Source organism: Hippocampus guttulatus, chromosome 4 (genome assembly GCF_054856545.1).
Source record: "Hippocampus guttulatus isolate MCC_2025c chromosome 4, RoL_Hgut_1.0, whole genome shotgun sequence".
NCBI lineage: Eukaryota > Metazoa > Chordata > Actinopteri > Syngnathiformes > Syngnathidae > Hippocampus > Hippocampus guttulatus.
Window position 1 is genome coordinate 26,428,480 of NC_141264.1, and position 20,322 is coordinate 26,448,801.

The 20,322-nt window shown below is 49.7% G+C and overlaps 2 protein-coding genes across 4 annotated transcripts in view; one reads left to right on the plus strand and one right to left on the minus strand.

The window, feature by feature from the left end:
• The window catches only part of LOC147206994 (receptor-type tyrosine-protein phosphatase gamma-like), a 34,514-nt gene extending 26,582 nt beyond the window's left edge, over window positions 1-7,932 (minus strand). For all 3 annotated transcript variants that reach the window (XM_086108689.1, XM_086108688.1, XM_086108686.1), the window contains exon 1: window positions 7,569-7,932. In XM_086108689.1, the coding sequence (XP_085964815.1) occupies window positions 7,569-7,632 (64 nt within the window). In that variant the 5' untranslated portion in view covers window positions 7,633-7,932. The remainder of the gene's footprint in view (window positions 1-7,568) is intronic.
• Window positions 7,933-13,283: 5,351 nt separating this feature from the next.
• Window positions 13,284-20,013, plus strand: dld (deltaD). Its single transcript, XM_086109812.1, has 14 exons — window positions 13,284-13,440; window positions 14,302-14,377; window positions 14,474-14,553; window positions 15,267-15,335; window positions 15,430-15,499; window positions 15,586-15,686; window positions 15,749-15,892; window positions 16,471-16,572; window positions 16,670-16,860; window positions 17,454-17,624; window positions 18,238-18,427; window positions 18,966-19,103; window positions 19,196-19,285; window positions 19,463-20,013. Exons 1-14 carry the CDS (start codon window positions 13,402-13,404, stop codon window positions 19,526-19,528), a joined length of 1,527 nt encoding a protein of 508 aa, XP_085965938.1. The 5' UTR covers window positions 13,284-13,401; the 3' UTR covers window positions 19,529-20,013.
• The last annotated feature ends 309 nt before the right edge of the window (window positions 20,014-20,322 follow it).

Below are 20,322 nucleotides of genomic sequence, written 5' to 3' on the forward strand. Positions count from 1 at the left end.
AAAAATAAATCGCACTCTATACATATAAACCTAAATGGCGCTTTTTATCGCATTTTTTTTCTCTTCAATTGCGCCACAGATTCTGAAGACCGTGTTACACAAACGGGCGGATTATTCAGATCATCGAGACACTTCAAATCCTCTGAGCTCATCAGTGTGGCACTAATACCGGTGGTAGGATCAAAACGAAATGCCTGTGAGTATTCGGGTATCCGTTGCTTAAAGGGTAACGCCGCTGCCACACACAGTTGATGCTAATTGTTAGCCTGCGTGTCTATAGAGTTTCCCATTCTATGTTAGCATTCAGGCAGCGGAGCCTATGTGCGATGTGTGTCATTCTTTTTGTTTGATGTTTAGTTTGACAGTAAACTTGAAGTGGGGAATACTGGGGACATAAAGTGCGAGTACTCTGGGTACGTAATGCGACAGGACTTGGCCCGAGTTGTTGCTGGGCTTTGCGGACCCCTCGCTACGCTGACAACATTAGGATTGTGTGTGGGGGGGGGGGGGGGGGGGTGCTTGCAAGGGGACGTGGCCTGGGAGTGGGCTAATCCTCTTATTCAGCGAGCTGCGGCGAGGGGGGGCGGCGGGTCCTCAACCGCCCGGCTGCACTCGCACAGTCAAGTTCACAGGGCCAGACTCCGTGGAATCCATTGGACTCTTTCGTTCTTCTTCCAGTATGCATCCCCCCCCCACCCCCTCTCCTGAAAGCCCCCTCGCCCACACACCCTTGGTTCTGGCCTAAAGAAGGTGGATTTACCCCCCCCCCCCCCTTCCAAGTCCAACACTATCATGTAAAAACACAAGGGATAAGCAAAAGGCAGCGAAGCAGCCTGCGGCTAGTGAGCAAGCATCAGATGCTAATCTGGCCGTTGTCATAATTTCTCAGCGCCCCTTGTCACTCACCACAAACAGATGGACTTCAACTTTGCTTCCAAAACGTCACTTCATCCATCATAGATCATATATTCATCGAACCGAGCTCATGAAACAAAATGAGACGTCGCTAGCGCCAGATGACTTCGTGCTTCGATATGTGCGGATTTGACGAGAAGGTGGTAAAGTCGAGGCTCGTGGCTGTGTTGTCGCCTAACGCCGTCGCCTCGGAAGGTGACGTGATTTCAATTTGTCCCGAGTTGGCTCGGGATCACGTGCCGACTCTGCCGTCAGGACCCTCTTTGGAGTGCCCGCCACCTCCGGGTCGGGACTAGAACGGAAGGTCCGGGATGAAGCAGATGCGGTCATTCGAGGCCCAAGTCTTCAGACTTGAAGCGCAGGCGTCACGTGTGAATCGTCACCAAGTCTCGAGTCTTAGCGTATAAATTTCAAGCGAGCCCCAAGCTACTCTGGAGAAGAAAAAAAAAAATCGAATCACGTTCCGACCGAGTCACAAGTCAAGTCGCTCGGGGTCTGTTTACGGGATGAAGACGATGCGGAACTGGACGGGGAGGCAATGAAGGGGCGCCGGCGACCATTACGATTTGAGAACAAGTTAAGAGTTAAGCAAAGTCCCGAGCCGTGTTGACGGGCGACGGCTTGATCAGAGTCACTCGTCTCATCTGTTTACGGATGTACGGCGCCGACACTTTTAAGGCAGGGAAGCACGTCGTGTTTTGTACCGTACGCGTTTTGATTTGCTCCCAATTCTGACATGAAAACGTTTGCGTAGTCGAGAGTTACACGCTCAGCGCGCAAACGCCGCTCGTCCGCCCGCCTTTGGGCGCTCTCCGATCAATACCGAACCCGTAAAACAGTCGCGTCCGCATCGTCTCCAACTTCTCCTCGAGCCAAAACACAAAATTCCAAAACGCCATCCAAACATGCGCCAGCCCGTGATTCACCGCCGCCGCTTTCGCACACAAGGCGAGACCTCGGATGGCAAATCAAAGCTTTTGGCTCGTTGCGCCGCCGCCGGGCATTCAAAAATCCACCGGAGGAGCGGCGAAATCCAGCGCCGCCGTAAAGCCGCCTCCCATCGATCGGACGCCCTCGTCTCTTCTCTATAAATGGACATGAAGACCCGCGCTGCGGCCGCCCCGAAAGGGGGCCCGGGGGAGGATTTCACCAGGAATGTCTTTGCCGTTCAGGAAGAAAAAAGAAAAAGAAAGAAGCCCTCGTCGGATTCACTCGGCGATGTTTGCGCTTGTGGAGCTTCATCACCTTTACCGGACACCGCCGTCCTTCATCTTTTCGGGGGTGTTCTCGAGCCAACATCGCGTCGGTGGTTTGGTTCAAAAACTGGAGTCAGTTGGTGGACGAAGGAAAGAAAAACAGCAGTTGAGTGGAGGAGAAAAAAAAAGTTTCCGCGGATGCGACATTCATAAGCGTCATCTTTCATGAAATCATCGCCAGCCGTTGAAGCGCATTTTTGTGGATCTTTCGGGAGCCGTTCACTGTTGCGTTGAGTGACGATCTCAACTCCCCAACTACCGTAGGACAGAGCAGACTCGCTTCTTTCGCAAAGACAAAAAAAAAATTGTTTCTAGCTTTTTCCGTTGGACCATGAGTTGGTTTTGACCAAAAAACAAACATTTTGTGAAACGACACATGCCAAGCAGTGACATTGACGCGTGTGTGTATTTTTTTATTTTTTTGTTTTTTTGAGGATGAGGATGAACTCTTCATGGCAAAATAATCCTCTTTTTTTTTTTACATTTTAAATGCGCTGTGAGCAACAATGACTCACCGCAGGTTTTGTTTTTTTTTAGATGGCGTTTGCCATTCACTCCATCAACCGCATGAAGTCACTCACGATAGGCCCGCCAACCAAATTTCCTGTTGAAAGTGTTTTTTTAAAAAACGAATCCCAGAGGGCAAAGATCACTGCAACTGCCCTCTGACAAATAACGGCCCAATTCCTGATGTTTTCAGCGCTGGTGTGTTGAGACCGTTTTCGTGGGTCGACTCGTGAGAGAGGGGCCGACCAAATTCCATGTTGCAGAGCGAAACTCATTTTAGAGGCAAATTTTTTGTGAAACCTAATTCCAAGATCCCCGGCACTTGCCCCCTTTACACTAAAACAATGGCAGACTTTTGATGTCTTTTCCATCATTGTTTCTCGAGACTTTTTTTTGTGGGTCTGCGCGTGACATGCCTACCAAATTTCAGGTGAAGTGAAACCGGCTTTGGGGGCTGAATTTTTCCCCGAAATTTCCAGTGATTCTCTCACAAGGGCTGGTTCTTGATAGACATTGCTTTTGACTTTTTTTTTTTTTTTTTTGTGGGTCGCTTCATGGTAGAAATGGCCACCAAATTTCTGACTGAGAAGGGGCGATATGCCGCGAAGAATCGTGCCATTCGCGATGCCGACTCCCATCAGGCACCTTTTTGTCATTGCAACGCTTCACTCTTGCCAATTTCACAGACGAGCTGCTCAAGAAACATCTTCCTCGCCTACCCACTGAAAAGCGGACAAATATATTCGACGGATGACCTCAGTTTGCAGGCCTCCGGATACGTGATCACGTGACCCGAGCGTGTTTACGTTGCGCTCAAGTATGTGACGACCCGAGCGGTCGAACAGCGCCAAAGGAGCCTCTGCACCCGCTCGTCTGTGGTAAGATTGCAGCGAAGGAACTGCTGTCAATCAAACTCGGACACGCCGCTTCTCGTGTCAATCAAACACCGAGCCGTCCGGCCGGTCCGACGCATAGGGGGCGCTCTCGCGAGAACGTTTGGAGAAAGTCAAAACGCGCTCCGCGTGAACCAAGCCAACCAAAGAGGGGACGCCGCAGCGGCAGCCGCCGAGAGATTTCCGTCCCGCTTTTTCCACGGCCGCCGTGCCGCTCGTGAAGACGGCGGGCGACGTTTAGCGGCGGCGCCTTGGGGCGGCCGGGGCTATTTTAAGGCGCGACCTAATTGAATTGAGCGGCGGGGAGCAAATTATGGATCTGCCGCTTTGTCCTTCTTTAACCTTGACACATTTGCGCGGCCTCGTCAACGGAGGCCGACCTTCTCTCGCCGCCTTTTTTCAACGATTGCCGCCATCTTGGAGTGGATAACGCGCAAAAGACGAGCGGCCAAATTCAACCCGCTTCCGTGGAAAATCAACGTCAGCCGCGGAACACTCCAAACATTTGTCCGCGAACGTTTGCTAAAGTCAGGTAACGTTTCGCAGTTGCCAACTGACGTCACTCATGATTCAGTCAATCAATCAATCAAGTTTTCCTGTGGCCTGGCCTTGTTTGGCCCCCCAGCAGTACTCCAAGCTTGCCTGCAGCGATTGTTTTGTTGTTGTTGTACATTCAGCCGTTGGAGCATCCTGGGCCCCTTGTACAGACGAGCGATGGGGGTGGGGGGGGCTGCACTTGTTTGCTCCGCAAGACCCCCCCCCCCGCCCCACCCCCACCTCCAAATACATACGCTTTTGGTCCAGGGGGCGACATTTTCCCAATGAATATCGATAGGAATAGCTCTAGAATAAATAGTCCATACAAATGAAACAGTTGCAGTAAGAATAAAGGAGAATAGACCGAGCAGTTCGTCCACTCGAAGTGGTTGCGAATGATGTTGACTGTATTCAAATAGGGCCTATCACGTTGACAGCAGGTGTTCTCCAATTTGGAGGGTGGGGGGGGGGGGGTGTTCAGGAACCCATTACAGAGGTGATTTCCCCCCCCCCCCCCATTACAAATCCTCATATCTCAGCTCGATTCAAGACCCCGTGAAGTGAATTTCAGTTTAAGTTTGCTATCAAACAACTTAAAACAAAAGACACTCACTGTTGTGCATTCCAAAAAAAAAACAACAACAAAAAATGACCAAACTTTGTCCTTAGCGTTTGCTAGCTTAACACATCGCGAGAAGCGCCATAGACAGGCTAACAAATAGTAGTTGTGTGGCGGTGTTACAACTGTTAAGGCGACAGATATCTGAGCAACACACGTCGCCACCGGTAATACAATACTGACGGGCCTATGTTCTTTATCCTCTGTGAAGAACGACTAATATGACTGAAGCTCACAGAGCAATTCCGACCGTCTCCTTGTTGTGCCGTCGCGCCATATGTCTGCATTTTACTGCCACCAAGTGGCCGAGGCGTGCACAACAGAACGAGCGACACAATGTCTGTTGAAGTGAAGCAAAGGAGAAATGCGGCAAAGACTTTCAGTTCTTGACGTTCTGGTTGATTGTGTCATTATAATAGATGTTTTTTTTTCTTATTAAAGGCACCGCCGTAAACATGTCATGCAAATGATTTTGCGGCTCCCCAGCGGTTTGAGAAGCACCGCTCTGAAGGCTACAACCCCCCCCGCCCCCACCCGCCCCCACCCCCCTTCGAGACATCCTCCCTCCGCCATCATCAATTACAGCATCTCGTGAGGGTTGGGAGGGCGAAGGTGGCCGAGTGCCAGGAGGACACCGGCAAAGACAAGATGCCGCTTGGCGAACCGCAAAGCTCTCAACGGCTCTCATGGCTCACACGGGAGACAAACGAGGTTTAAAAAAACTTGAAGGCGGGGGAGCGGGAGGGGGGGGGAGGCGGAATGGATGAATGCGCGAGGTGGGACCGACGGGGGGGGGGGGACAACGCCGCCACGGAAGGAGAAGACGAAGGCGGCGTGAAAGGAGGAAAGAAAACGAGAGTTTAAGAGGAGCCGGCGGAAAAGAAGCAGAAGAGAAGAAAGGAGGAAGGGCACAAAAGTTGCTTTTCACAAACATTGGTCTTCAAATGACTTTCCCGGGACAACGCGGGGGGGGGGGAATGCGATACTTCCCCGCACTCTCGCGTTTACTTTTCTTTCATTCGCAAGTGGAATCTTGCCACGCCAGATCATTGTAAACAATGTGCTAAAATTCACATGACATGAAACTTCTCACCTTATGACCTGACGTATCACAATTAAACAGGAGAAATTTCACTTGATCATGTGATAAATATCACAGAGCTAGCGAGATACGGTTGACGTTTTAACAAGAGTTAGCACGTTCCTTAACATGATACGTGATCATTTAAAGAAACAAAAGCATGCTAAATTTGCAAAAAGTGACCGGACCCTTGCCCCGGCACAAAAAAACCACAAGGCGGCCATTTTTCAGACTATTTTCTGTTACCAAAGTTTGAGATGAGTCGGGGGCGAGGCAACTCCAAGCCCAGAAAGGCGCACCGGGGCCCCAAACACGCTAGTCTAGACTTGCTGCGGCACAAAAACTGTTAGGGGAGGGATGGGTTTCATATCAGGCGCGGACTGCAGAAGGGTTGGAATGGAATGTTACGTTCTGTGCAAATAGCAGTCTCGATCACGAAAGCCAGACCGATTATAAAAATGATCACGCGTCTCCGGTATTGTTCGGAGGGTTAGGGCGAAATATGGAGGCGGGCCGTATCCGCCCCGTGAGCCGAGGTTCGGGGACCGACGCCTAACGCGATAATCCGCCGTCGTTGCGGTCGACGTCGGCGCGCAGTCACGCCTCAAACGCGGCGACGCGCAGAAGTGTTGAATGGAGACAGAGCTCCATCTAGTGGGAAAACGCTGCAAGTACTTCATCCTGAGCGACTCCAACACTGTTCGTGTGAAATCGAACTTTACAACACACGACGAGTGAATTAAAAACAACAAGATCAACAGTGGGCCAAGAATTGAAGCCCCAGCCCACATTTCAGGGGTAAACGTCGCCGACAATCGGCTCCATTTCATCGCGGCGGCCAAACTCACGATCCCGATTGCCATTTGATGCGTTGTCCAGCCCGAGGAGAAAGAAGATGTTCATCCTCACGATGAGTCGGTTCATCTCGGACTGTTTCGTCACGGGACTTTTATTGGAAATGAACGATCTCGGCCCGCTCGAGGGGAGGAAGGAATGAGTCGGAGATGGGAGAAGAGAGCCGAGCAAACATCTGCCAAATCCACCGGCGAAGCCAAAGTCGCTGCTGGCGCGCCAACAAAAGCCTTCTTCAGGCGGTCGCGCGCCCTTTGCCAAGTTCTCGCCTAATCTTGCTCAAAAGAGAGCCGGCCCAGCGCGGCCGAGACGCCCCCCCCCCCCCCCCCCCCCGCCCGCCAAGTGCCTCCTCTTCGCTTCGACGCCGCTGCGTCGTAAACAACGACAGCCTCGACGTGTTCATTCAAAACCGTTTCAACCTGCCCGACACCGGCCGGCGACCAGTCCGTAGATTTGGGTGTCTGCACTTTTGGAAGTGCGCAAGAGCGAGTTCAATCAAACACAAACGCGGTGGGCCCACACTGCACACAAAACCACTTCAAGGAGGAAAAGAAGGACTGGAAACTTAGAGGCAAACCAGAACCACTTGGAGCAGAACTTCTTGACGAAAGAACCACAACCACATTCTAGACCCAAGCCAAGTTTGGAAAGGAGCAAAACCATATTTGAGATCCGATCAATTCTTGGAAGTGCACCGGAACCACTTGGACCTACTCGGACAGACCCGATACTGATCCTGTATTGTGCAAATCGTCTTTTTTTTTTTTTTTTTCTCACTGAAATGTTGGAGGTTAAATGCCAGCAGCTGTTTGAGCGAACTGGCTTCTTGAAGTCACGTTGGGTCGATTTGAATTCAGTTGCGAGTTGAGTCAACTTGTTTCTAAGCGGTGCCAAATGCGGAGTCTGACCTTGTTGGAGCGTCAGGAAGATGTGCAGCGCGGCTCGCAGCGTGCGGGCGGCCTTGGCGTCCATGTCTGCCGGGCGGCCTACCGGGCGGATCTCGAACGGGTCTGCGCGGGGGGCGCAGCAGCGAGGCGGAGCACCGCGGAGCGACTTTCACAGCACATCCGTGACGCTCGGACCCTCCGAGCTGCTGCTGCTGCTGCTGCTGCTGCTTGGCGTCCACTCGCGATGCACCTCGCCTCTCTTTCTCCTCCTTCTTCTTTTGGGACTTTTTTTTTCTGTCTCTCTCTCTCCTCGGAGGAGGACGCAAGCAAGCTCCTTGGTCTCTTCTCTCTTTCTGTCAATGAGCCGGCGAGTCGCGGACGGCGCGCCCGCATGCACCCCCCCCCCCCCCCCGCCCTCAATCCCTCCCCGCCTGCGCGCCACACAGCCCGCGGCCGCGTCACTCTCAAATTTACACCAGCTTCTTTTTTTTTTCGCTTCCATCATCATTTCATCGAATTTCGTACACGGATGTCATCGTAATCCTTCTCAATAAAACATTTCCCTGTTGGTTTGAATGTGTATGTTTGAAATACGTGTAAGTTGAGGGGTTCTTTTTTTTTTTTTTTTTTTTTTTAGTGGAGAGCTCTACTCTACCACGAACGGCAAAAGGAGAGATGGAATCCTTTAAATGCAGGTTATTTAAAAGGGAAAAAAGACGTCTGTACCTCAGCACGCTCGCGAACACGACTCTCCTCGTAACTAAAATCACTTCCTGCTTCTCTTACTTCAACAGCCAATCATAAGCTATCAACATAAAAACAAGTCGAAGCAATTATTAAACAACAGAATATAATTTAAGTATTCTTAACATGAGATAATATGACGCTCAAACATAAAACGATATTCATTAATAATATAACATAAGTTTACATACGGAAACGGGGCTGCTCATCATGAACGTCACTAAAAACAAATTTCAAACTAAAAGAATATTTGAAAAAAAAAAAGAATATTCGATTTGTGTTTTCGGAAATTGTCACTGGCTTTTCAAGTTTGTGTGTGTGTGTGCGCGTGTATTTTTATCGGATGTAACTTCAGTGAAGTGGCAAATTATTATGGGATGGCATGCGAGTGCGGCCCGTCAGTCAAGTGACGTCATCCGCGTGAAAGCGCACGTTCAAACGCGGGGTGGCTGTGTATGCGCGTGCGCGTGAGCTTTGACCCCCCCTGAGCGTGGCTTCCACTTCACCCTGAAAGGAGACGAAAACAGCAGCAGTCACCCGCAAGTCATCATTCACTCAACTGCCCCTGTGTGTGTGCGCGCGCGCGTGTGTGTGGGTGTGTGTATGTGTGTGTGCGCGCGCGCGCGTGTGTGCGTGTGTGTGTGTGTTTATGAATGTATTCATGATATTTTTTATTTATGCTTTGTACGTTTTTTTTTGTTTGTTCATAATTTGAAGGGATGTCATTTTGGCACCTTTAATTCATACCCGTTTGTGTATTTGGATGCGTTTATTGCTGGATTTATTTTGGAATTTATTGAAGTCAAGAAGACAATGTGTACTCATTCACGTGTTTCAATCGGTTTAAAGTGTTGATTGAAGCTTGTGTGCCTGAGTTTGTCGTCGGTCGGAGTGGCAAAAAGTGTCCCCCCCCCCCCACACTTTTCCTCTTTTGTGTCCGAAATTGGTCGAAGTTTCAACCAGCGAATACATTTGCATCATTCACGATGGATTAGCTTTAATTTATGCAAAAACTGCTTTCCACTTGTTAGCATCAGTGTTCACAAAGGGGGTGCGTGGTAAAGGTGGGGGGGGGGCAGATAAACTTTGCAGCCCCCTCCCCAATAAAGAGGGAAGAACCCATTTGAGAAGACGAGGACGTCATCAAGCTTTTAGTTCTGAAAAAGGCGACTGGGCCGCCGACGTTCTTTTATCCTCAAGCGCCGCCCGCCGCATCACGCTTGAGCAGCGCTGCGGTTACCACGGCGATGCCGGGAAGCGATTGCCACGGCGATGCCTCGCCACGAGCTTCTATCCGTACTCGGTGACGAGGAATAAGATTTCCGATGAGTGCCAAGAGGTGAGCTCATTCCCAATGTTAGCCTCATCGCTAACACGCGCGCAAACTTTTAAGTTCTTACTATGGTGTTGCACATTTTCATTGACTTATCATCGTCACCTTTGTTGCAAGGGTAATTGCTAATGTGCTAATATCCATCCATCCACGATCTGATCCGCTTTTTCACCAGCAAAATCCAGCCATTCAACCCATTTTAGGGAGTGGGCATTTTGCCACCTGCTGTTGGCTGGAAATGACATCACGAGCGGATTGGATTCGCCGCTGATTCCGCGACGCTAGTTGCCAAATCGCTAATGTTAGCCTTACTGCTAAACAGCCACTGGTGATGTGCCTTTTGTGATTCCATGCGTACGCTTTGTCAAGTATGCCCAATGCTGCTTCCAAAAGTGCAGTGTGTGTGTGTGTGTGTGCGCGTGTGTGTGCGTGTGTGTGTGTGTGTGTGTGTTTCCCAGCCCATAGTGACACACGAGCCGGCCAGCTTGCCTCCATCTTTGAAAGGAAGAGGCGTCGCCCAGCGTCTCCTCCCGCAGATGAAGTTGCGTGGGAAGTGATGGCGGCCATTGAACGTTGACTAATCCACAAATCAGATCAGAACATCTGTTTTTTAGTGTTTTGTTGTGTGCGCGCGTGCTTTTATGCTATAATGAAAGTTTGCTCCTTTGATGCGAAGATATCACAGGAAATGCATTTGACAGGCCAACGGAAATTTGCCGGGAGGTTACACTCATTCTGGACCTGACAAAAACTGCTATTGGAACACCTCTCTGTGCGTGCATGTGTGTGTGCGTGCGGGTTGTTGTGGAGCGTATAATAATCCCGGCAACATCAATACATGGATTGAGGTAACGAGGTCACACAGAAGAGCCCGGGGTGTCATTAAACACCTCCCCCACAATAATCCGCCACACCCGCTACACTTACACTATGATAGTCCCTTCCCACTCGCTCAGAGGTCAGAGGTCGGGTGCCAGCGAATGGCCCTCAGCCGGTCCATCACAGATTTCAGATTTCATATCAACATCTGGAGTACACTTATGGAGTGTCACTGGCGGAAGTACTCCATTCATCATTTCAGCCCAAGCATCAACTCTATGGTCCACCTGATAAAAATATTTCGACAGTGATGAGGAAGTCGGTCACGAACGATGTCTCCCACAAATGTTTAGCCGGTTGTTGATTTGAGTTGATGGGAACCCGCCGGAAGCAGCGACATGCCCCTTTGAAGCCGGGCCCTCATTGTGTATGTGTGTGTGTGTGTGTGTGTGTTTTGTGGTGGGGCGGGCGGGCGTTTGTGGTCCGTCTGCTGGCCCACCCGCTTCTTTGTGGCCCACCAAACTGTGGAGAAGATTGAGCGTCACTAACGACGACTCTCAGCATTCCAGGCGGCTTGGAGGACGCTTCACATTCTTGGAGGGCTCGCCAAGCACAAATGCTTCCATTGCTACAATATGACACGCATTAACCACACACACACACACACACACACACACCCGTCCGTCTATTATCTGAGCCACTTATCCTCACTCGGGTCACGGCTGTGCTTGAAAGTAAAGATTGGTAACAAATAAATTCGAGTTTTCTAAGGTAAATTCAAATGAGCACCTTTTAAAACACCAGATATAAAAAAACAAAAGATGTGTTCACTTCACATCACTTTTGGTAATCGGCGAATTGATATGAATAAAAGATGTCTTGAATAATAGATTTATCGTAATACAATTAAAATATTTGGAAAATAAAGTGTGTACATTTAAAAATTAAACAATGATGTTTTTTTTACGGAAAATATAAAACTATTTCTCAAAAAAAATGAAGAAAGGACCACCATTTTTTAACTTAAAATAATTTATTTTACATGAAATATAAAACTGTAAGTCAAATTTCAAGTTGATCATTTAAAAATAATATTACAACTACTAAAATGATGATTTCATGATCCAAATAAACTATATTAGCGATTTTGCACGCACCACTATTATTATTACTGTTAGATTTGTACTTAATATTGGGCATGATGTGACCCTTGTGCCTGATTCCAAATGAAAGCTGCCCCCTCCCACCCCCGGCCGGTGTCGCGTCTCCGAGCAACATTTTTACTTTTTTTTTTCCATTTCATTCTCCTTTTATTCCGACATAGTGAAGCAAAGTTTCTACTGAAAAGAGCTTTTTTTTTCAGCAAGGCTTTTTTATGGGCAACTTTTACATTCGCCCATTTGCATTGGCCAATGTCATCTCTCGCCCGCCTCCCGAAAGCCAAAGACAAAGGGTGTGAATAAAAGTCCAGCTCAACTTTGAAGCGTGGCGTCGCTTCAAAGTTTCCCTCAAGGCTTTTGGGGGGCTTTTCAGCACAAGCCAGTCGCTAGACACCCCCGCCCTTTTCTCAGGGGTGGGAAGGGAGAAGGGGGCGCCGTGGTGGTAGTGGTTGGGGGGGACGCCCTCACCCCACAATGCACTTCCTCCCCCTCCAAACACGCACACGCACACACACACACACACACACACACACATTTGCTGGTCTTTTTGTGACTATAAGAGCTAAATGGAAGCCTGCGCGTTCTAGACCAGGCGATTCTGGTCCTCAAGGCTGGCTCATCTGCATGTTTTCCATGTCTGACTCCTCCAACACACCTGATTCAAATGAGCAAAATTGTTATCAGTCGTGTTGGACATGGGCGACATCTGAAACATGCAGGATGGAGGCCCTCCAGGACCGGAGTGGGTGACCCCTGTTGTAGTACATTCTCCGGTACCTGCTGGATTTTGAACGTCGACCTCTATCTGTCGGACTAAATTCCAACCCTAACCCTTAAAAGTTAGTTTTCCACACTCACATGTAATTAAATCACACGTAGTGTGCAAATTGCCTCTTGCCCTGCCAAGCACTCTGACATTTTTTGCCTGTTTTGCTTCCACTTCCCTTCCCTTCCATTGCCGTTCTCTCCTGCTCACATTGTATGCTTAATAATTCTCAAGACCCTCCCACCTTGTATTTTTTGTTTTAGCTCTTACTAAACCAAGATGGGGAGATGCTGATCATTGTGAGGCCTTTAGATAGTGACTGAGGGTGACAGAACATAACTTCAATTGACTTGTGTGTTGAAAGCAAAACATCATCATCAGCGTTATCATAGTGAAGCGGAGAAGAGGAAACGAGGATGAGAATGCTAGATGAGTCTAGATGAAGGTATGATTATTACATTAGTCGAAATGGTCACTTAAATGCGGATTCATCTTCTCATCAAGTGGACATTAAATCGATTCACAAAGCAGAAAGCGGCGATAGCTCCCTCTAGTGGAAAATAGCTCAAAATGCATGCTGATTTAATAATCTTGGCAGTTGTAGTTGTTGTTTTACTAAATGCTACACCCCGCGCCAAGAATAATGTTAAAATATATAATAGTGTCAAAAAAATGAAGACAAAAAGCCCCACATTTCTATTTTGTGTTGAAAAATTATCAGAAATTGTCACGAACTTTTCAAGCGTTAACCGTACCCATTTCTTCACTGTTGGGTAGTCGCTGTTCTTTGACCTTTTTTGTATTTTCATGGCATGTAACTTTATTCAAAATAGCTGTGACCTGTGATTTATCAACTCGTGTACTGGTAAGCGTTAAGGTGAACATAAAATAAAATAGAAAATCGGGGTGTTCTTTCCGTCGGTGGTCGGTGACGTACAATTGATGCGACGCGCTGTCAGGAGTCCTTGGCTGCTTTGCTGGGCCTGCTGGAGGTGAAGCAACTTTCCTTCAACGCGTGAGCACGTCGACAAAATGCACACTTGGACCCATTTGTATCGAACTGTCGCCACGGTAAGAGTCCCACCCGTTAACCCCAACAACGACGTTCGTTGTCGGCCGAGGAAGTTTTGGGTTTTGTTTTGATTTTTTCCTCCTCCTCCCGCTGCCCGGCTAGCTACTCGGCTAATATCACCGCACTCAAAACACGTAATTGATCTGTTTTGATACTTTAGCAAACAGATTATCCACAAAGGTGATATGTGATATCACCTTCAGACGTTACGGTTTGATTCGTTCACCAAACCGTTTTATACACGCCCAGAAAGTTTTCATTAACGTGTCTTAACAATCAGCTCGCTGGCATCGCTTCGCTAAGGTTACCCAGTTGCTTGTGTTGTAACTTCGTAGGCTGCTTGGATCCAAACTCACGTGTCAACACTTTTCGGGGAGGTTGTCTTACAGACCCAATTTCAGTGAAGTTGGGACGTTGTCTTAAACTAAAACAGAATACAATGATTTGCGAATCATGTCGCTCCAAAGACAACGTGCATAATGTTCAAACTGATTCACTTTATTGATTTATTTATCAGCAAATAATCATTAACTTGGATTTTTATGGCTGCAACAAGTTCCAAAAAAAAGCTGGGACAGGGTTTTGTTTACATCATCACCTCTCAGAACATTCAATAAACGTTTGTGAAGCCAGGAGACTAATTGTTGAAGCTTTGTTGGCGGAATCCTTTCCCATTCTTGCTTGATGGACAGCTTCAGATGTTCAACAGTCTGGGGTCAATCATGATAATGCAGCACTTGTGTCAAAAGTTGGCTTTCACGAAGATTTGCTTCCATCTTAAAGTCTGCGTCGCCTTGCAGCACTCGTGACTTGTTTTGTTGTTGTTGTCGTTTGTGTGTGTTGTTGCCGTCGCCACACAGCGAAGTCATCGGCTCCCTCGCAAGCTGCACGGAGCGGCCGTGTTTTCAGTCCGGACGTACGCCGATAAAGCGCCGAGTAAGAAAACGCCGCCACGTCCTATTCTGTGGCAATCTTCATCCCGATTTCTAGATTTTCTGATATTTTGTTGACTTCTTATTGTTTGTGTCACAGTCGATGCGGACGTCACAGTGGTTGGTTCCGGTCCGGGTGGCTACGTCGCCGCCATCAAAGCCGCCCAGCTGGGCTTCAAGGTGAAAGGATGCCCCGAGTGTTGTCTTTCCGCTGGCTGCGCTTTTCCACACACGGGTGTACACTCGGGGGCAGGGATGGGAATCGAAACCCGTTTCTTGTGGAGAAGCGGTTCCCAGAGTTGTCAATTCCTCATAGGACCTGTCACGCGGCAAGAGATTTTCATACAGGAATGTTGAAATCTTACTGAACCTTATTACACAGAATAATCTAGGAAGTCTTTTTGTAATTTTCGACAGAATAATTGATCTCCCTGCATTCATCTATCCATGACGTGAACGGCTTTCTCCTCACGAGGGTCAAGGGCGTGCCGGGGGGGGGGGGGGGGGCTATCCTAGCTGCCTTTGAGCAGTAGGCTGGGTACATCCTGGACTGGTCGCCAGCCAGTCATGGGGCACACATAGACAAACAGCCGTTCCCAATCACCCGTTAAAGTGCTCCATTAACCTGCCGTGCGTTTTTGAGACGTAGGAGGAACCCCACACAGGCACGGGGAGAACAAGCCAACCCCACACAGGAAGGCCTGGGGCCGGGAATCGAACCCCGAAACTCTGCACTGTGAGGCAGACGTGCTAACAAGTCGAGCACTGTGCCGGCAATCATTTTTGTGTCTCCCGCTCTCTCTCTAGTTTTTAGGAGTATGTTTATTTTTCTGTGTGTGTGTGTGTGTTAGCATTAGGACTCGCGTTCATATGAGAACTTTTTGTCTTGACAGACAGTTTGTGTGGAGAAGAACGCCACATTGGGCGGCACTTGCCTGAATGTTGGCTGCATCCCCTCCAAAGTAGGACACCCGCAATTGTATTTTTCCGTCATTTCTGTTGCGACCAAGCATTTGTCGTGAATTGGTGTATGTGTGTGTGTGTGTGTACTCGCAGGCCCTTCTGAACAACTCGTACTTGTATCACCTGGCTCACGGCAAAGACTTTGAGAGCAGAGGCATCGAAAGTAAGACGGAAGGATACTCCGACTGGTTCCAAGCCCAAAGGGGGGAAGAAAAAAAAATCTCGTCACAACGCCGTTTGTTTTTCCAGTTTCCGGCATCTCCCTGAACCTCGAAAAGATGATGGCGCAGAAAAGCGGGGCGGTCAAAGCGCTGACGGGCGGCATCGCGCATCTCTTCAAACAGAACAAAGTAAGAGCGCCTTCCCCCTTCGCCCTCGTCAGCCCCGCCGACGCGACGTCCTCTCCCGGCAGGTGACCCACGTCAACGGTTTCGGCAAGGTGACGGGAAAGAACCGGGTGACGGCCATGACGACCGACGGCGGCGAGCAAGTCATCAACACCAAGAACATCCTCATCGCCACCGGCTCCGAGGTCACGCCCTTTCCAGGAATTCAGGTAAGCCCCCCCCCCCCCCCCCCCCGTCGCTTGCTTCCGTAACGTCGCCGAGCAGCTCCTCCAGTGTTTTTTTTTGACGCGCTGTGTGAACGGCATCCACGTGGAATTGAGAGTCCAATGAGGCCTGTGTGGCCCCCCCCCCCCACATAACGGGACGATGCACAAACACAAATTGATTATGAATCAGTCAGTGTTTTGATGTCTTAACATCCGTCGAAAACTGCCAATACCCGGAAATGCATCGAGCGAAGGGAGAAAATAAAGGTGTGACGTGACAGGCTGCATGTGGACCGGAGTTTCGGGCTGGCGTGGCCACTTTGGAGCGCCTTAGTGTCCGCTGTGAGCGCGTGCACATCATGCACAGAAAGACGAGAGTGAGAAATCTGTTCGGAAAAAAATCGGACTTGGACCGGGCTTTTCTGTTGCCATGGCAGCTTTAGAGCGCCTCCATTTGTTGCAGGGTGGAAAAGCCCGAGGATGATCCCCCCCAGAGTATTCCGGAGAAAACCCGCGCAAGTGGCAAATGGCAAATTGGTGGGGCGGCAAGAAAAATCTTTTGTCTATTTTTGCCTGGGCAGATCGACGAGGAGACGGTGGTGTCATCAACGGGCGCGCTGTCCTTGCGGAAAGTTCCCGAGGAGCTGATCGTGATCGGCGCCGGCGTCATCGGAGTGGAGTTGGTGGGCGTCGTCGTCGCCGCCGCCGCCGCCGTCACGTGACGCGTCGTCGGCCAAGGGGGGGCGCCGCTGACCCGGCGTCCTCCCCGTCTCGCCACAGGGCTCCGTGTGGCAGCGCCTGGGCGCCAAGGTGACCGCGGTGGAGTTTCTTGGCCACGTGGGCGGCATGGGCATCGACATGGAGATCTCCAAGAACTTCCAGCGCATCTTGCAGAAGCAGGGTGTCAAATTCAAGCTGGGCACCAAAGTGCTGGGCGCCACCCGGAGGCCCGACGGAAAAATGGACGTGGCGTGAGTAGCGCCGCCGTCCCGCTAACATCCGCGCGTCCCAACGGCTCGCGGTGCTCCCGCCTTGGGATACGAGTGACCCCCCACGAGATTCGTTATTCTCCGCCAACAAACGGAACGACTAATATGCCTCTTACTGATTTTGAATATGAATTTTGCTCAATATTTTGATTGCCGCAATTAAATGAAGCGTTATCATTGACGACATTTACATCTACTCTCGGCTCTGCCGCGTAGCTAATCTCGGGTTTTCCCAGGCAGCATTCAGCCAACCACCAGCAGCCGAATGCGCGGTTGAAGCTTCGTTTAGTCGCATCAATAATAAGCGAGCAAACCCAGTGGCAGGAGCCTATACAGACTTTAGATTAAGTATTGATCGTCATCATTTATTGGCCCCAAGGAGCAGCACAATGGTTAATGATGTCATTACTGAATGATTTACATTTTACCTATTTTAAAAAAAACAACAATTTTTGTTGTTTTATTTGCGAGGCTGCCAAAAATGTTATTGACAGTGAATGAATTTTTACAAAATCTGGGGGGGGGGGGGGCGATTTTGGAAGGCTTCAATGGCATTTCCCTCGTTGCGGTTTCAGCGTGGAGGCGGCGGCCGGCGGCAAGAACGAGACGCTGACGTGCGACGTGCTGCTGGTGTGCATCGGCCGGCGACCGTTCACGCACGACCTGGGCCTGGAGGCGGTGGGCATCCAGCTGGACAACCGCGGGCGCATCCCCGTCAACGGCCGCTTCCAGACCATCGTACCCAGGTATGTCCCTTCGTCAGCTGGCCCGCGTGAGCTTCAGAATCGAATCCCTTTTGAATTTGTTCCACAAAAATTCAACTGCCAACTCCCCGCCGCCCTTTTTTTAACATGCATGCCATTTTGAAAGAATTTGATCAATAAAAAAATTATTAGAAAATATATATAATTGCTTGTTGTTGTTTTTTTAAATGACACTGAGGTGCATTTGCATTTGTTTTCTTAGGCAAAGGAGAAACTTCTTATCGACCCCAAAACTGAAATAGCACCTTTAGAAAGAATGTTGCAAATCCTGAAACATCATTTGGGACACATAACGAGAAAATGTGGCATTTTTCATGCCACATTTTCATGCCAAAATGTGGCATGAAAAATGCCACATTTTGATGTGATGTGATGGAATAGTACTATCGAATACAGATGGTTTTTCTTCAAAACAGTGATTAGCTTTTTGGAACGAGACCAACTGCCAAGAATCCAAATGTCTGTATCGGTAAATTTAATTGATTTTCAAAGCAGGGGAGAAAAAAAAAGTCCTGCCAAAGGATTGGATTAAAAAAAAAAAAAGTTTGTGGCACAATGCCGATGTCACGTGCGCCCCCGGTGTTTGTGGCGGCAGCATCCACGCCATCGGCGACGTGGTGGCGGGGCCGATGTTGGCGCACAAGGCGGAGGACGAGGGCATCATCTGCGTGGAGGGCATGGCGGGCGGCGCCGTGCACATCGACTACAACTGCGTGCCCTCCGTCATCTACACGCACCCCGAGGTGGCCTGGGTGGGCAAGACCGAAGAGCAGCTCAAGGAAGAGGTCAGCCCGTCCTACTTGATTGCCTTCAACCCGCAAACTCCACACGGGAAGGCCGCAGCCGGAATCCAACCCCGTACCGCTGCACTGCGAGGCGGGAATGCGAACCACTCCTACGCCGTGTCGTCCAAATAGATGCATAACATCTATATTTACACGTGTGTGTACTTGAATCCGGCCCAGGCCTTCTTGTGTGGACTTTGCACGTTCTCCCCGTGCCCGCATGGGTTTTTTCCGGGTACTCTGGTTTCCTCCCACATTCCAAAAACATGCACGGTTGGTTGATTGAACCCCTTAAAATTGTGCGATTGGCTGGCCACCCGCTGAGTGTGCCCCCCCCCCCCACACACACACACACGCGCGCACACTGGCCAAGGACAGCTGGGATGGGCTCCAGCATGCCCCCGACCCTCGTGAGGCGAAGCGTATCAGATAGCGGTTGGTTAAATGAAGCAGTCGTCCAATTTTAGGGCAGGTTCCCCGATCCGGGTGACGTCATTTTTCCTGCTTTCAAACTTCTTCTCTTCTTGTCACCGCTCAGGGCGTTCCCTACAAAGTGGGCAAGTTCCCGTTTGCCGCCAACAGCCGCGCCAAAACAAACGCCGACACGGACGGCCTGGTCAAGATCCTGAGCCACAAGGAGACCGACAGGATGCTGGGCGCTCACATCCTCGGAAGCGTAAGGCCTCCGGCGCGCGAGCTTCGCACCGCCGCCGCCGCCGCCGCAACTTTGATTCCGCTGTAACGCCGCCGCGTGCTTGTGGCCTGTAGGGGGCGGGAGAGATCATCAACGAGGCGGCCCTCGCCATGGAATACGGCGCATCGTGTGAGGACGTCGCCAGAGTCTGCCACGCCCACCCGGTACGTCACGGCTCACGTCCTCGACTAAGACTGCGGTAGACTGCGATCTTAGACTCGAATTACACACGACCTCGACTTTTTGATGCCACTCCTGCCGCAAAGGTGTGGACACCTGTGGAAAAATTAAAGCCTCTTTTTTTTTTTTTTTTTTTTCTGGGTTTCCTCTTTTTGTTGCAGACGGTGTCGGAGGCGTTCCGAGAAGCCAACCTGGCCGCCTCTTTCGGCAAGGCCATCAACTTCTGATCGTCTTTGTCGTCGTCATCTTCGTCACACGCCAGAACAGGAAATTGCGCCAGCGGGAAAGTCCCACCTCCAAATTCGTACTCCAGACCTCCAAGCTTCTTCTTCTACTCTTAATTTTCTGTGTACACATTGACATAATCAAGAGAACTATTATGAGTAGGCGTTGTTGGGTTTTTTTGGGGGGGGGGGCAGCAAGGGGGGTGTGTCATTATTTACAATTGAAAGTTAACAGTTGCCTTTGTGATGGTGTTGGGAAGCAGAAATATGCATCACGAAGTTCTCAGCGCGTTGTTTTGAAATGCTCAAAATGCACCGGCCCGCTTTTATTTATTTCTACTTCCTGTACGACGGCGCTTAGCACGCGTCGTTCGAGTCGGCACTTTACTGGCATTTAGGACATCTATTCCAATTCCGAAAATAAGTCGATAAATAAATACATCATGTGGTCAATAAATCGATAAATAAATACATCATGTGGTCAATAACTCTGATGTTTTTTGTTTTGTTTTGTTTATTGAGCTTTACACTTTGAAGACACCGCAAATATGTGGCATGTTGGGAGAAAAACTCCTAATGGGTGGCTTTTCTCATGACCGCCCCCCCCCCCCCCCCCCCCCGAGATATTGGCTCTTTTTGTGCAAACACGTTCTGTTGTGGCGGCTCGTGACTTCCATTTGTTCCGAGGTGGACTACTCATCTTCAAGGTCTTGATGAGCACTTTCCCCTTTTTTGTTTTTGCGGGTCCAGCTTGAGAAACGTCACCAAGCAACGCCGCCGATTGAAATCTCCATTGC

Bases quoted from the DNA above. Each gene is read 5' to 3' on its own strand.
- dld (XM_086109812.1), top strand. From the start codon at position 13,402: ATGCACACTTGGACCCATTTGTATCGAACTGTCGCCACG. The intron at 19,104-19,195 runs GTAAGGCCTCCG...TGTGGCCTGTAG, and splicing joins GCGCTCACATCCTCGGAAGC to GGGGCGGGAGAGATCATCAA. The intron at 19,286-19,462 runs GTACGTCACGGC...TTTTTGTTGCAG, and splicing joins GAGTCTGCCACGCCCACCCG to ACGGTGTCGGAGGCGTTCCG.